This window comes from Salmo trutta, chromosome 32 (assembly GCF_901001165.1).
Source record: "Salmo trutta chromosome 32, fSalTru1.1, whole genome shotgun sequence".
Lineage (NCBI taxonomy): Eukaryota > Metazoa > Chordata > Actinopteri > Salmoniformes > Salmonidae > Salmo > Salmo trutta.
Window position 1 is genome coordinate 16,427,287 of NC_042988.1, and position 17,373 is coordinate 16,444,659.

At 43.8% G+C, this 17,373-nt stretch overlaps 1 protein-coding gene across 2 annotated transcripts in view; it reads right to left on the bottom strand.

The window, feature by feature from the left end:
* The window catches only part of LOC115171251 (noelin-2), a 33,502-nt gene that overhangs the window by 3,600 nt on the left and 12,529 nt on the right, over positions 1–17,373 (bottom strand). For both annotated transcript variants that reach the window (XM_029727880.1, XM_029727881.1), the window contains exons 2-5: positions 12,108–12,257; positions 4,310–4,465; positions 2,656–2,875; positions 507–613 (exon numbers count right to left, since the gene is read on the bottom strand). In XM_029727880.1, the coding sequence (XP_029583740.1) occupies positions 507–613; positions 2,656–2,875; positions 4,310–4,465; positions 12,108–12,257 (633 nt within the window). The remainder of the gene's footprint in view (positions 1–506; positions 614–2,655; positions 2,876–4,309; positions 4,466–12,107; positions 12,258–17,373) is intronic.

Here is a 17,373-nt window from a genome sequence, read left to right on the forward strand (position 1 = left end):
TCAGTGACTCAGGAGTCTGACAGACTGTAGGCAAAATAGTATGTCACCAAAGTAGCATTACAGCATACAACCCCCTTGTGAGGGTCCTGTGGAAATGTAGTCTAAGCCATGTGATAAACTCTGTTTTGGGGGTCAGGGGTCAGTGTGTGTGCGTGGTTTGGTTTATACTATCCTTCTGGTGACCAGAAGATAGTAAAACAAGGATAGTAAAACAAGGACAATTCTGAGTGGGGACATTTTGCCAGTCCCCACAAGGAAAAGGGCTTTTTTAGGCTTAAGGATTAGGTTTAGGGTTACAATTATGGTTATAATTAGGGTTAGGGTTAGGTTTGGTTTTAGGGGTTTGGGTTAGGGGTTAAGGTAAGGGTTACGGTTCGGTTAAGTGTTGGGGTTAGGTTTAGGGGTTAGAGTAAATAGGATTTTGAATGGGAATCAATGTTTTGGTCCCCACAAGGGTAGTAAAAGCAACGTGTGTGTTCGTGCATGTACTCATGTGGAAAACTTACCCGGTTGTCTGAACTAGGGATCATGGTGTCAGTCATCCAGGAGCCGAACCTTGACCCTGACGCACGGATGGTGATGGGGTTACTGACACCAGTCAACTTCCCACAGCCTGCGACACACACACACACACACACACACACACACACACACACACACACACACACACACACACACACACACACACACACACACACACACACACACACACACACACACACAGCTAAAGGCAACATTTCAGCTGCAGTCCCGTTTTCTGTAAAATCATCAGTTTAGCTCCACATATTACATAAGAATGATCATTTATCTGGACATCTCTAGGCCATTACTGGATCATTTATCCGGGCATCTCTAGGCCATTACTGCATCATTTATCTGGACATCTCTAGGCCATTACTGGATCATTTATCTGGACATCTCTAGGTCATTACTGGATCATTTATCTGGGCATCTCTAGGCCATTACTGGATCATTTATCTGGACATTTCTAGGCCATTACTGGATCATTTATCTGGACATCTCTAGGCCATTACTGGATAATTTATCTGGACATCTCTAGGCCATTACTGGATCATTTATCTGGGCATCTCTAGACCATTACTGGATCATTTATCTGGACATCTCTAGACCATTACTGGATCATTTATCTGGGCATCTCTAGACCATTACTGGATCATTTATCTGGACATCTCTAGACCATTACTGGATCATTTATCTGGGCATCTCTAGACCATTACTGGATCATTTATCTGGACATCTCTAGACCATTACTGGATCATTTATCTGGACATCTCTAGGCCATTACTGGATCATTTATCTGGACATCTCTAGGCCATTACTGGATCATTTATCTGGACATCTCTAGGCCATTACTGGATAATTTATCTGGACATCTCTAGACCATTACTGGATCATTTATCTGGGCATCTCTAGGCCATTACTGGATCATTTATCTGGGCATCTCTAGGCCATTACTGGATCATTTATCTGGACATCTCTAGGCCATTACTGGATCATTTATCTGGACATCTCTAGACCATTACTGGATCATTTATCTGGACATCTCTAGACCATTACTGGATCATTTATCTGGACATCTCTAGACCATTACTGGATCATTTATCTGGGCATCTCTAGGCCATTACTGGATCATTTATCTGGACATCTCTAGACCATTACTGGATCATTTATCTGGACATCTCTAGACCATTACTGGATCATTTATCTGGGCATCTCTAGGCCATTACTGGATCATTTATCTGGGCATCTCTAGGCCATTACTGGATCATTTATCTGGACATCTCTAGACCATTACTGGATCATTTATCTGGACATCTCTAGACCATTACTGGATCATTTATCTGGACATCTCTAGGCCATTACTGGATCATTTATCTGGGCATCTCTAGGCCATTACTGGATCATTTATCTGGACATCTCTAGGCCATTACTGGATCATTTATCTGGGCATCTCTAGACCATTACTGGATCATTTATCTGGGCATCTCTAGGCCATTACTGGATCATTTATCTGGGCATCTCTAGGCCATTACTGGATCATGTATCTGGGCATCTCTAGGTCATTACTGGATCATGTATCCAGCTTAATACTAGTACTGAACATGAACATCATTAGAACGTTGACCATTAATCGCCTGTGTCTCAGCTACCGTAGCTACACTTCACATTGCTCTTGGTGATAGTGTATCATCAATGTGTTGGATTAAATTGATGGTAAAAAGTACTCTGGTGGAAAGGTGGCATCCTATGAACTCTTACTGTTTTTATAATGGTGTTTTCAGAGAGCACTGCTTGACTATTCATTGAGAAAAACAGTAAGTCCTTCATTCTAAATCCAACAGCATCTCAGGTTGTGAACAAATACGTTTAGTATGAAAATATTACAAATGATCTGTATTAGGTTTTTCTTACATTGCCTAGTCAATGTGAATAGCCCTCACAGTATTATGTACATGAAGACTACCTCTAGCCAGTTATAGTAGAGTAGTCCATGCCAAACCAGATGACATTCAATGCTGTTGGGATGTCAGCATCTTTCTATCAGTATAATGTCATCCTGGATCTTTACCTTTATGGATATTTATGGGTCTCCACAGATACCACCCACCCCCCACCACCCTCCGCTCTCCTCACCCAGTTTCTGCATGCAGGAGTGGAGTCTGGTCTCCAGCAGCAGGACCCTGTGTCTCAGCTCCTCATAGTCGTAGGCTCCCATCTCCTCCTGGATGGCCATGAGCACCAGAGACAGGTTCCTCACCTCCTCCCTCACCCGGCTGATCTGACGGGCGTCTGTCTTGTACTGCTCCAACACCGGCAGTAGGGGGAGCAGCTGGGTCACCTTGTCCTTCAACTCCTGCGGGTTGGATGGAGAGAGGGAGAGAGGGGTGACAAAGAGGAAGATTAGATTCAGAAAGAGGAAAAACAGTAGAAAGAGGAGTGAGAGAGAGAAGCCACACATAGCAAACAGAAGGGTGATGGTAACTGACTGCATTCCAATGTCAGAACTTGTTGCCGTTCTCATGACAAATCCCCAAATGTGTTTTCATGCACACTGTTGAACCTGGACTATTGTTTCATTCTCCAATGCATTCTTCCTCATCTGGGGACCTACGCCATCTATCCTATCCTAGCCTCAGCTCCACATCTATGACTGATCTGCTGTCAGGGAGGTGGTGGGGCTGATTTCTCATAGGCCAGTGGTGTATCGATGCAGGGGCAGCAGGAGAGGAGAGGTAGCCTGAGGTAGCCTGCTAAGGTACATCAATGCAGTCCTGTGCTGTGAGGCTGTTAGGAGCAGCAGGCACATCAATAAAACTAGTCCACCACAGGGGGGGCTGTTTTCTCCTTGTTAAGGTTTATCGTAAATCTGGTGATGGAGCAGCTCTCAGCCCCACAGCGTCACATTATAAATCTCATTTTCCCCCGTTCGCCCCGCAAAAATTCCCTCTCGTTAATCTCCCGTGCCCTGCCATCGGCGACGTTGAGCTCCACACATTCATCAGGCTGTCTCACAGAAAGTCAAATGCAGCTTTTAGACTTATGCAGTTTTTTTTCGACCCATTGGATTGTGAATGAGTATTTATTCACATTTGGAAAGCTATTTGAATTTGCATGACTTGGCATATGTTAGTGATATTAAGATATATTGATGAATGGGGGGGGATTTCGTAAACATTGCAGTGACTTTAATAATAAAACGTGTTGAGAGAGAAACAGCACAGGGCCATTCCCCAGGCCCATCCCTGTTGCCGTGCAGAGTCCCAGCAGTAAATCAAGTTTACGCATTAAGAATTTATCAAAGCATCTTTTAATCAAACCATTTTATGGTCCATCTAATATCCGCAGAGTGTAAGAAACGCGTGGAAAGGACCTGCTGATAATGGAGCCTGAGATTCCGCTTGTAGGAAGATAAGGAATAGATAAATGTGAATATATATGGCTGTTAACTGAGAGAGAGAGAGAGAGAGAAAGAGACTTGTGCTTGGTCGTGGGGTTTTAATAATGCAGGAGAGATTGTGCTGAAATTGCCTCCTGTACATGACTCAATTACACTGAAATAGCAGATGAAGATAAGCTATGTGAGTGTTAGTGTGTCATAATGTTGTGTGATGTAGAGGAAGCTGTAGTAAATATACGTTATAAAGCCTGTGCTAGAGTCCAGGATGTTCCTATAGAAAGTTCTTATCAGAAAGTTCACATACATAGTTTAGAAATATGCTTGACGTAGAAACCTGTGTGATTGATTTTCAGGACAGATGAATGGACACGTGCATGTCATGTGCGTTACCTGTAAGCTCTTGGGGTTGAGGCTTCGGGGGTTGTCTGAGGCAGTCTTCAGCTTGACGTCTACAGCCTTCATCAGGCTCTCTGTGTTCCTCACATACTGAAGGTCCCTGTTGGTCCGCAGGTCCAGCAACTCCATGGACTGGGTGATGTTCTGGACCTGTCAGTCAAACACACACATGCTGTTAGACACACAGACGCACAGACGCACAGACAGACAGATAGATACAGAAGCCCCGTTTATACCTGGTTCTAATTTGAGTCATTTGTCCTGATCTTGTCCACATTCCGATTCTGCCCACATTTTTTGACAGGTGTAGACACTCAAAGGACACAGATCATCCTGCCCAACTCCAGAGGTAGTCAAACACACATTGTGTCTGGATATCTTACTAGTGTAGACCGATCTGTACAAAGAAACCATTTAAATCTTCATTATTCCTCCCTCTAAAATCATTGAGAGGTGGCACCATTGACTGACTACATCAATATGTGTCTTACAATAAATAAATGTTATTTTGAAGGAATAGCTGTGAAATCATTTGCATAAATGAAGGGACCAGGAACTCTTGTGACAATGCAGATGGATAACAGACACATTATAATACCATGTGTAGACACATTTCTGGACATGTGGGCACAATCAGTATGTAGACAAGATCAGGACGGATCCATGTTAGCACCATGTATAAACGGGGCTAGAGTCAGACACACAGACTCACAGACAGACACGCAGTCAGACACACAAAATGACATGTTTATTCAGTGGCCTGTGTTTTCCTTTTTATTAAAATGAGTGTGCTGTGCCGTACTCCCAACAGCACTTTGCCTTCACTTCCTCTTATCAGAAGTTAGTTGTGTCTTCCTCCTCTCACCACCAGCTGTCCTGCCCACCCACTGGGACATCTGCCCACTGGAACCACCCACTCACTATACACTCTGCTACTGCTCTATTCCACCCACACACTACACCCACTCTCCCACACACATACTGGCCAGGGTTCAACTGGCCAAACCTTATGTAACTAATTAACAGAATACTTACAACCTCATGCTAATCGCATTAGCCTACGTTAGCTCAACCGTCCCGTGGAAGGGACACCGATCCGGAAGAAGATTAAATATTCATTTGTGTATTAATTTATGTACATTAATTATTATGGAGTTTGTAGTTCATTCAATGTGTGTATTAAAGTATGTACTGTACATGAATTACACTCTATATACAAAAGTATGATTACTGGATTCGGTTATTTCAGTCACAGCTGAGCACAGAGCCATGCAATCTCCATAGACAAACATTGGCAGTGGAATGGCCTTACTGAAGAGCTCAGTGACTTTCAACACCGTCATAGGATGCCACCTTTCCAACAAGTCAGTTTGTCAAATTTCTGTCCTGCTATAGCTGCCCCAGTCAACTTTAAGTGCTGTTATTGTGAAGTGGAAACGTCTAGGAGAGTAAAAATCATCTGTCCTCGGTTGCAACACTCACTACCGAGTTCCAAACTGCCTCTGGGAGCAACATCATCACAAGAACTGCTAGTCAGGGGGCTTCATGAAATGGGTTTCCATGGCCGAGCAACCCCACACAAGCCTAAGATCACCTGTTCTCTGGAGTGATGAATCACGCTTCACCATCAGGCAGTCTGACGGACAAATCTGGGTTTGGCGGATGCCAGGCGAATGCTACCTGCCCCAATGCATACCTCCAACTGTAAAGTTTGGTGGAGGAGGAATAATGATCTGGGGCTTTTTTTTCATGGCAGCGTTTCATGGTAGCGAGGCTCCTTATTTCCAGTGAAGGGAAATCTTAATGCTAGAACATACAATGACATTCTAGAATCTAATGCCCCCGTGCATAAAGCGAGGTTCATAAAGAAATGGTTTGTCGAGATCGGTGTGGAAAAACTTGACTGGCCTGCACAGAGCCCTGACCTCAACCCCCTCGAACACCTTTGGGATGAATTGGAATGCCGACTGCGAGCCATGCCTAATCGCCCAACATCAGTGCCCGACCTCACTAATGCTCTTGTGGTTGAATGGAAGCAAGTCCCTGCAACAATGTTCCAACATCCATTGGAAAGCCTTCCTTCCCATAATAGTGAAGGCTGTTATTGCAGCAAAGGGGAGACCAACTCCATTTTAATGCCCTTGATTTTGGAATGAGATATTTGATGAGCAGGTGTTCACATACTTTTGGTCATGTAGTGTGTATTATGACGCCTCGGGTTGTGTGTGACTGTGTGTAGACATATTCTGTCCTGGCAGGTGTGACAGACAGGTATCTCCATCCCCAGAGAGGCCTTGAGGTAACACTAACATTAGCTAACGCTAACCACAGACTGCTAGCTAGTTCCATATTCCTTCTACTGGCTAGTTTAGATACATGTTCTAGTCAAATCTGCTTCTGCTGTCTGGCGGTCCAGCACAGTGAGTTATGCTGCTCCATATCTCTTCTTTATCACACTGAGGGAGGTGACACAAGCTGTTTAAATGTCTGTCTGTTTAAATGTCTGTCTGTGTCTGTCTGTTTAAATGTCTGTCTGTCTGTTTAAATGTCTGTCTGTCTAAATGTCTGTCTGTCTGTCTGTCTGTCTGTGTCTGTCTGTTTAAATGTCTGTCTGTCTGTTCAAATGTCTGTCTGTCTGTCTGTCTGTCTGTCTGTCTGTCTGTCTGTCTGTCTGTCTGTCTGTCTGTCTGTCACCTGCGGACACCATGACTCGAGCTGGGCCTAGGGCTCGTGATAATTTACAGTTAATTAACATAAACGTGTTTAGCGTCTCCAGGCATCTACACATACAAGCTGTATACAAGCCTCTGATTTGCGCCTTTGGAACATAAAAGTCTAATAAATACAATTAATCTACACCATCACAATATATCCATTATTACTGTAGTCAGGTCTAAAGAAACATGATATGAAGAAAATGTATTTCAGAAGAACTGAAAATGAGTTGGCCTACTGTATGTTATCTTGCTGTGCGCCCATGACATAGACTGTAGCCATGACATAGACTGTAGCCATGACATAGGCTGTAGCCATGACATAGGCTGTAGCCATGACATAGGCTGTAGCCATGACATAGACTGTAGCCATGACATAGGCTGTAGCCATGACATAGGCTGTAGGCTAGTTCAGTTAGGAGGTCACGGTGGTGTGAAAGGCTTATTTGTTCATTATTTTATATTATATGAATTTATAGTATGAAGAATATAATTGAACTTAGCTGAATAAAATAGAAAGGATATTTTTCCCATCCAGGAGAGAGTGGGCATATGAAGTGGCTATGTTGAGCGTAAAAATGATCATTTGCTACATTAGATTTATATGCTAGATTTAGAGTTATTTGGGAACTTTAGTTGTGAATGATACAAACCTTAGAATATCTTAAATCAAAACAAATATGGGCTGCATGATGCGACTATAGGCTATTGATGATTTGAGAAAGTTGCAAAAAGAACTTGAGCTTTGTTATTTGCCTCAGGCTGCACGTGCTGTTCTCTCATCATATTTTCATATTTTCATCCTCCTCTTTTTAGTGGCAACCATCAAACCTCTGCTTTCACACAGGATTGCATATAGAAGGAATGAAGGAGAAAGAGGAGGAGATGGAGACGCACTGTGATGAGATATTCTCTAGCTAAAGGTAATGTGTCAGCCTATTAATTCTGAAAATATAAAAAATGCCCTATTACTAGGCTATTCAAAATAAAATAAAATTCACTATAATTGTAGGCTAACTCTGGAAGCCGCCCTGCACAATCAATTAACCAATAGCATCGCCTAGGCCTATACGTTCTCTCCCAGAATAATGGATAGACATTTTGGAGTGTAGCATAAGGTAACCAGACCATTCAGTATGCATAATACTACAGTCCAAACTCAAAGAATTTGGTGAATTGCTGTCAGAGTGGTTACAGGGACAATAGAGCCCTGAGTACCAGGTCATTAGGACCTGATGGTCGTTAGAGTCCTGAGTACCAGGTCATTAGGACCTGATGGTCGTTAGAGCCCTGATGGTCGTTAGAGCCCTGAGTACCAGGTCATTAGGACCTGATGGTCGTTAGAGCCCTGAGTACCAGGTCATTAGGACCTGATGGTCGTTAGAGCCCTGATGGTCGTTAGAGCCCTGAGTACCAGGTCATTAGGACCTGATGGTCAAGTTAGTGAGTTGGGTACTACCAATGCAGTGCATAAGAGGAGATAACTCAACAATCATGTGGAATTATTACTATTATTATTGTATTTTTTTAGGGGGTAGACCAGCTTTTTTATTGCAGATAGATTGTGGCTTCCATAAATGTAATTGTTTGCATCATTTCCAATCCCCCATATATTTTCTTTGTAAATATATACAGTACCAGTCAAAAGTTTGGACACACGTACTCATTCAAGGGTTTTTCTTTATTTTTACTATTTTCTACATTGTTGAATAATGGTGAAGACATCAAAACTATGAAATAACACATATGGAATCATCCAGTAACCAAAAAACTGATAAACAAATCAAAACATATTTTAGATTTTAGATTCTTCAAAGTAGCCACCTTTGCCTTGATGACAGTTTTGCACACTCTTGGCATTCTCTCAACCAGCATCACCAGGAATGCTTTTCCAGCAGTCTTGAAAGAGTTCCCATACAGTTGAAGTCAAAAGTTTACATACACCTTAGCCACCTTAGCCTATTTGAATATCATTGACACCCAAAGCACCTTGAAAAATTAATGTGTAACAATACTTATCAGAAGTCATGTTGCTTAATGCTGTTTGCCATCGTGTTTCTGTCATCATTTAGAGTTAATGTACTGTATCTTGTTTAATGTCTACCACATGCATTAGTGGTGAGCTTTGGCAGCATGCATTACAATTCAGAGAGAGAGAGAGAGAGAGAGAGAGAGAGAGAGAGAGAGAGAGAGAGAGAGAGAGAGAGAGAGAGAGAGAGAAAAAAAACCCAGGAAAACCTGGCTCCCTGTAGAGGAAAGGCTGTGCAACCACTGCACCACAGCAGAACCTGAGACGGAGCTGCATTTCCTGACAAAATGTCAAAAATATAAAACAATTAGAGAGTGTCATTTCCCCAAATTTGAAACCCTTATTCAAGGTTTCAAAGACCTCTCTGATGAGGATAGGCTACCCATCCTGTTGGGGGAGGACGCAGAGAGCTGTGTGTTGGCAGCGCACTACATTGCTGCCTGCCATAAGTTGAGGGACAGTGTCTGACAGACCAATAAACCTGCACATGTCCTCTACTGTATGATTATTGTTATTGTTGAATGTATGGTTATTTTGACCCTTGGTTATTGTTGTTACTGTTGTCCCGTTGACAATTTTTGATTCTCATTTTTGATTTATTTTTATATTGTAAATATCCAAAATAAGCTTTGGCAATATGTATATTGTTACGTCATGCCAATAAAGTGAATTGAATTGAATTGAATTGAATTGAGAGAGAGAGAGAGAGAGAGAGAGAGAGAGAGAGAGAGAGAGAGAGAGAGAGAGAGAGATCATTCTAATCTGATCGTCTTTCTCTCCACTTTCAATGGGATTGTGTCCTTAATTGCATTGCTCTTCTCTCTCTCTCATTACAATTGACTTAATATGATCACCGCAACAGCCCTAACCGTGACCATGGGTATGGAATTTGTACACCTTTACAAATTATGCTAGATATTGTGGCATTTTATTGTGGTATTTTACAATCTCTGGATAGAATTTAACTTTGTACGGTACATTGTTAGCATATCCTTGGCTGTCTGAGGTGAGGATCATGTCTAGTGTGTTTTAAATGAGGATGTTATATTGGATGACAGAGTGTCTCCATTCAGCCCACCTCCTCCTCCTCTGCTAGGCTCTATGGTATGCTGGGCAGGTGGCTCAGAGACAGAACCACTGACCCCAGGTGTCCTCATTAGTCTGGCCTTTATTAGACAGGAGCGGTAGTCCTTCACAGCTGCTGTCTTACAAGCTCACACACACACCATGCCCACACACACATTTGTGCATTCGTCAAAAAAGTGTGTGTGTGTGTGTGTGTGTGTGTGTGTGTGTGTGTGTGTGTGTGTGTGTGTGTGTGTGTGTGTGTGTGTGTGTGGTCACAAATGTGTGTGTGTGTGTGTGTGTCAGTCAAAAACCTGAGCGGAGGAGACACACAGCGTGAAAGGAAGGGGAAAAGATGGCTATCAGTGTGAATGAGATCAGAGAATTCAGGTGTCTCATTGATCCACTGAGGCTTCCACAGCCCATTCGGCATCTCAATTTACCTCAGCTCTCCTCTTCTCTCAGCACCCTATCAATGTCGGCCTTCCTATCTCTCTCTCTCCCTCCCTCCGCCTCTCCCTCTATCTTTTTCCCACCCACAGACTCCCCTCACCAACCCTAACTCAATACTGCCTCCTGCCAGGCTCCAGGCTACAGTGGTCTAGTATGTACAGTAGAGCTGGAGATGTGTCTATGAGAAGTTAGAGCAGAGTGCCCTGCTGGGGAAAAAGGCCTGGACAAGAGTCTCAGCAAGCCAAATTATTAGCCACAACACAACCGCTGAAACCTCTGGAAGGAGGTGGAGAGTTGGGGTTAGATACACACGCCGACTGACGCGCTCTTGGCATCTATCTGTCGATCGATGCAACTGCAGGACAGCAGAGTCAACACCCATCTCTCTCTCTCTCTGTGTGTGTGTGTGTGTGTGTGTGTGTGTGTGTGTGTGTGTGTGTGTGTGTGTGTGTGTGTGTGTGTGTGTGTGTGTGTGGCCTCTATCTGGCCGTGTTCCTCCTCCTGAATACATAATACCCCTACCTAACCACTAGGCTCTCTTCTAGACCTGAAAGGATCGGTTACGTTGCACCTTATGATTCACCTTGGCTTCTGATTTGCTGGGGTGGCTTAAACCTATCCAATCCTTTCAGACTTACAGGAGAGTCTATGGAGTTTGGAATTCAGCATCCCTCTCCCCAAACCTGTGAGTGTGTGCATGTGTGTGTGTGCATGTTTGTGTATGTTTGTGTATGTGTATGTTTGTGTATGTGTGTGGGGCGCAGGGAGTGGTTGGAGATTGTATTTGCATATTCAGTGCTCTGAGGCCGCTGCCAAGCTATTCCAGCATCTCTCTACATGTTTGAGGATATGTGTTTCACACACAGCTCTGTTAGAGGCAGGCACAAAAACAGATGTGTGTAAATGAGTGCATGCACTCCTGTTTTTTATGCAGGCATTTTTTGCAGGCATTCTATTTCATATGGCTGCTGTGCTGTAGTGTATGAGTGTGGAGAGATGGTGTAGAGAGTGTATGAGTGTGGAGCAAGAGAGCTGGTGTGTTTGACTGTTTATTTAAACTGACATTGTGAACAGTTAGAGTGCAGCTGCAGCATTAGGCTGGCTGCTCAATTTACTGATTTGGTTCATATTCTTTTTCTTCACTGCTTTTTCTTGACTTTGTTTTTCAACCTAATGGATCCAATTGGAACAACGCTACAAGACGAAGGCTCAATGAATCCAATCTTCATGGGTACCTTTTTTTCTAAAGCTACTGCAATCGTTTTGACTAACAAACTAAGTATTCTGACACACAATGTTTGCATGCATGACTGATCAAATCTCAGTGGGATAGAGTGAGTGTGACTATCATAGTGGGACTGTCATAGTGGGACTGTCATAATGTGACTGTTCATCGCTAAGAGTCTAATTGGTTTACTACAGAAGGAGCCAGGGTGTGGATTCGTTTCTATGCCTGCGTCGTGTGTGTGCGTGTGTGTGTGATTGTACCAGACTTGGGTAACACAATGTGTAAGTTGTTGATGGCTGTTACCTTCTCCATGAGCTGGCGGAGCTGCCGACTGCGTGGGTCTCGGTTACACATGTTCTGCGCCGGGGCCACCACTGTACAGATACACTTCCCATCTGCATCCTGAGCTGAACTGTAGATCTGCCAGCCCTCCTCTGGGCTAGGATAGATAGCCTGCATGGAGACACAGAGAGAGGGGGGTGAGTTGGTGATAGAAAGAGAGAGGGGGAGAGCGAGTGGGGGAGAGAGGGAGAATGGAAAAGGGAGAGATGCCGTAAAGAAAAGTAAGAAGAAGAAAGAGAGGAGAGGATGTAGAGAGAGAACAAAATAAGGGGGGAGAGAGAGCGGGGCTTACAAAGTAGAGAAAGGGAAGGAGGGATCAAAGGACTGTGTGAGAGGAGAGCTTCTAATAAGTTTGGACACAGAGAGGAAATAGAGCTGTATTGGGATCGATAGCGCTGATCTTTACCAGAGCACCATGGGAGGGGCTGAAAAGATGGATGTCTCTCTTAATAATCCAATCAGGAGAAGTAGTGTACACACACACACTCAAGTATTGACATACTGTACAGAAACACACACACATGCCTGTAAGAGACACGTACACACACGCAAACATGGCTTTAGTTTAACACACACGGACACAAACCCTCACACAGAATACAAAGTCAATTGTAATGAGAGAGAGAAGAGCAATGCAATTAAGGACACAATCCCATCGAAAGTGGAGAGAAAGACGATCAGATTAGAATGGCTTGGGGGACAGACAGGAGGACTGTGTTTGGAGTATAAAGTAGCAGCCACCCTGGGAGCCAATGTGTGTTCTGTCTCTCTGTGTCTCTCTGTGTCTCTCTCTCTCTCTGTGTCTCTCTGTGTCTCTCTCTCTCTCTGTGTCTCTCTGTGTGTCTCTCTCTCTGTCTCTCTGTGTCTCTCTCTGTGTCTCTCTCTGTGTCTCTCTGTGTCTCTCTTCTCTCTCTCTCTCTCTCTCTCTCCTCTCTCTCTCTCTCTCTCTCTCTCTCTCTCTCTCTCTCTCTCTCTCTCTCTCTCTCTCTCTCTCTCTCTCTCTCTCTCTCTCTCTCTCTCTCTCTCTCTCTCTCTCTCTCTCTCTCTCTCTCTCTCTCTCTCTCTCTCTCTCTCTCTCTCTCTCTCTCTCTCTCTCTCTCTCTCTCTCTCTCTCTCTCTCTCTCTCTCTCTCTCTCTCTCTCTCTCTCGTAATGCATGCTGCCAAAGCTCACCACTAATGCATGTGGTAGACATTAAACAAGATACAGTACATTAACTCTAAATGATGACAGAAACATGATAGCAAACAGCATTAAGCAACATGACTTCTGATAAGTATTGTTACACAATCATTTTTCAAGGTGCTTTGGGTGTCAATGATATTCAAATAGGCAGTAATATCTTTATGTCACAGTGGCCTGTACTGTGAGCAATATTCCTGTCTGTACTCTATTATTCCACCTTTACATCATCAAGTTGCACAGAGTTTCCTGCAGCTCAAACTCTCTGTTCTCTAGTCTGAGGCTACTCTCTCTCTCTCCGTCTCTCTTGCTCTCTCCGTCTCTCTACCTCTCTCCGTCTCTCTCCCTCTCCCTCTCTCCTTTCCCTTCCCTTCTCTCTGTCGGCTGCCTAAATGAGAATTAGGGTGGAGTATGTGCGTGTCTGATCAGTCTGAGACACAGAGAGGAGAACGGATGGGATGTTGGGCCTGGCTCGCAGTCGCCGTTCCAATTCCTCCAAAAGGTGTTTGATGGGGTTGAGGTCAGGGCTCTGTGCAGGCAAGTCAAGTTTCTCCACACTGATCTCGACAAATAATTTCTGTATGGAGCTTGCTTTGAGCACAGCGGAATTGTCATGCTGAAACAGGAAAGAGCCTTCCCAAACTGCTGCCACAAAGCTGGAAGCACAGAATCGTCTAGAATGTCATTGTATGCTGTAGCATTAATATTTCCCTTCACTGGAACTATGGGGCCTATGCCAAACCATGGAAAACAGACCCAGACCATTATTCCTCCTCCACCAAACTTTACAGTTGGCACTATGCATTGGGGCAGGTAGCGTTCTCCTGGCATTCGCCAAATCCAGATTCGTCTGTCGGTCTGCCAAATGGTGAAGCGTGATTCATCACTCCAGAGAACGCGTTTCCACTGCTCCAGAGTCCAGTGACGGCAAGTTTTACACCCCTCTAGCTGACGCTTGGCATTGCGCATGGTGATCTTAGGCTTGTGTGCTGCTGCTCGGCCAAGGAAACCCATTTCATGAAGCTCCCGAATGAACAGTTATTGTGCTGACGTTGCTTCCAGAGGCAGTTTGGAGCTCAGTAGTTAATGTTGAAACCGAGGACAGACGATTTTTACCCGCTTCAGCACTCGGCGGTCCCTTTCTGTGAGCTTGTGTGGCCTACCACTTCGCAGCTGAGCCGTTGTTGCTCCTAGATGTTTCAACTTCACAATAACAGCACTTGACCGGGGCAGTGCTAGCAGGGCAGAAATTTGACAAACTGACTTGTTGGAAAGGTGGAATCCTATGATGGTGCCACGTTGAATGTCACTGAGCTCTTCAGTAAGGCCATCCTACTGCCAATGTTTGAATATGGAGATTGCATGGCTGTGTGTTCGATTTCATACACCAGTCAGCAACGGGTGTGGCTGAAATAGCCGAATCCACTAATTTGAAGGGGTGTCCACATACTGACTACACCGGCCACGAGAGTGCATCCTCCATCATGCGCATGCTGATTTTGTCCATCCACATCTTACAAAATCATGTTTCTTTACTCCGACTTTTATCACTAGAAAAGCTGGGCATCTAGCAATCCCGTTCTGAGCCAATACATTCTAACATATAATAAATACATTTAATTTATGCTATTGCAAAAAATGATCACAATTATGCTCTTGGAGTTTTTTGTTAGTTATCAACGATTAATATCTCCTCGTTCATCTTCAAATACCCACGTGGGGTTGGATGCTCCTGAACACCAATGAGTAGAATGGAGAGGCTGGACATTAAGTGTCTCAAATAGAACCAAGATCTAGTTTAGCGCTTGGCTGCACAGACACTGCGCACGTTCACGGCCCGAGTGGTGTGGCTGAAATGACTCAATAACATGTGTGTACATTTATTTTGCACCGCTTGTGCACGCAGTGTGGCCGGTGTGGTTTGCATGTTACTGATCCGTTCCTATTTTCAGTATTCCTCTGCCTAAATGTCAGATCAATTATAGGGCTGGGAATTGCCCGGGAACTCACGAAACGATATTATCACGATGCTTAGGTGCCGATACGATATATATTGTAATTCTCACGATTCTGTATGTGTTGCAATTTGATACTGTGATTTTATTGTGTTTCGATGTTCCAAACATATTGTTCACCAATATGCAGAGGGACAAGAGAGAGCCAAGAGAAAACGAGTTTTGATCAGTCATGGAAATAAAAGTGCTGAAAACAAATTGGCTCCCTATTTAAAAAGATGATGGAGAAATACTAGAGTTTGGTGCAGGTACAGCCAATTAGCGCAAAAATACTACTGCGATATTGTCAAAATAATACAATATATTGTGTGAATAAATATCCCGATATGTAACTGTATCCATTTTTTCCCCGTCACTAGCATTAACACTACAAAGCAAGGTTTCCCTCCCTAAAAATGTATTTAAAGTAGGCCAATACTAACAAGCAAATATCTCAATATGAAACTGTGTCCATTTTTCCCCCGTCACTAGTCATTAACACTACAAAGCAATATGCAAAACATTAGGCGCAGTAATATTACACACAGCACATAATGCAGCCTACCATACATGCTCCAGCTGTATATAATCAGCCTGATGAACATGAAATGAATATGCAAAACATCTGGTGCAGCAACACATGTACAACACATGTACAACACATGCTCCACCACTGCCCTCATATCCTCTTATCGTCACATCTTCACACATATGGTGACTATGTTCTCCAGCCAATTCACTGGTGCTGAGAAGGTTCATGCAGAGTGAGACATCTCCTGTTCATTAATGTTTCATAACACTGACTTTTAAATGAAGAGCTTATTAAAATCAGACCCAATTTCATTACCACCCACCTATTACTTGTGGAAGTAATTTCCCTCATCTCCCCGTAATGGCAGAGGAGGGAGCAGGTGGCTGCAGGGGGAGCAGAGGAGAGGAGGAGGAAACTTGGGGTAGAGGTGCAGCTGCACTAATTTGTCTCGCAGCTTCGGGAGCGCAGATACTGTCAATATACGTGCACACACACACACACACACACACACACACACACACACACACACACACACACACACACACACACACACACACACACACACACACAGGAGCTGCAGATCTATATCCATGTAAACATCAGCCCCCATAAGCAGCAGAAGTGGTGTGTAGGAGTCTGATCTAAGTGAGTTGACATTTTGTTACACAACACCCACTTATTTATGTAAATATGATTGTTATTAAATTCCCTCTCCCGGGACAAGAACAGGCAAATTTACAATGGTTCATCTAGCATCTGTACACATAGTACACGCTCACACCATGCATGCATGCTCCCAGCCTCTCATTAGCATTTTAACAGCAATCTCCTGAGCATCAAGGGAACAGCTATAAGCTTCAAATGCCAAGCTTGAATAGTATCTGACTGACTGAAACAGACAGACAGACAGGGAGTTGAATGGAGAACTGTGTATGTAGTACAACATGTATGTTAACTTAGGCTTTATGATAAAAGAGCTCTGAATCTACTGAACATTCAGCAAGGTTTAAAGAGGCAGCAAAGCAAGTCCTGACTATAATCCTATTCTCCCACAGTCGACACAGTCACAGACAGATCCAGACGGGTGTTTGAGGAGAGGAGAGAGGTGCTGCTGGTGTCCCAGAAATGGCTCCATTAGGAGCTGCAGATGACATAGAATATGTAAAGCGGCAGATTTGGGGATGTCACAGTCAATGCTGCCATGCGAAAGCCCATTAAAGAGATGACAGCGGTAATAAAAACAACGGGGGATGGGGGATTACAAATCAAATGGGTCTTAGTCACTAAAATGAAAATTACATTGCTCTTAAGACGTCTGACCTGCCCCCTCCACATGAATCATCACTAGGATCTCTCCTCTCTCTCCGGGCGGCTCTATCAGACCTGGGTTCAAATAGTATTTGTTTTCTTTTGAATGCTCAAACGGTGCTTGATTAAGCTCGTCTGGCATAATGGAACCAATGGAGAAGGCCCAAAAGTGCAAATCCCACCCATCTGGCACTCCAGACAGTCTCAATTAA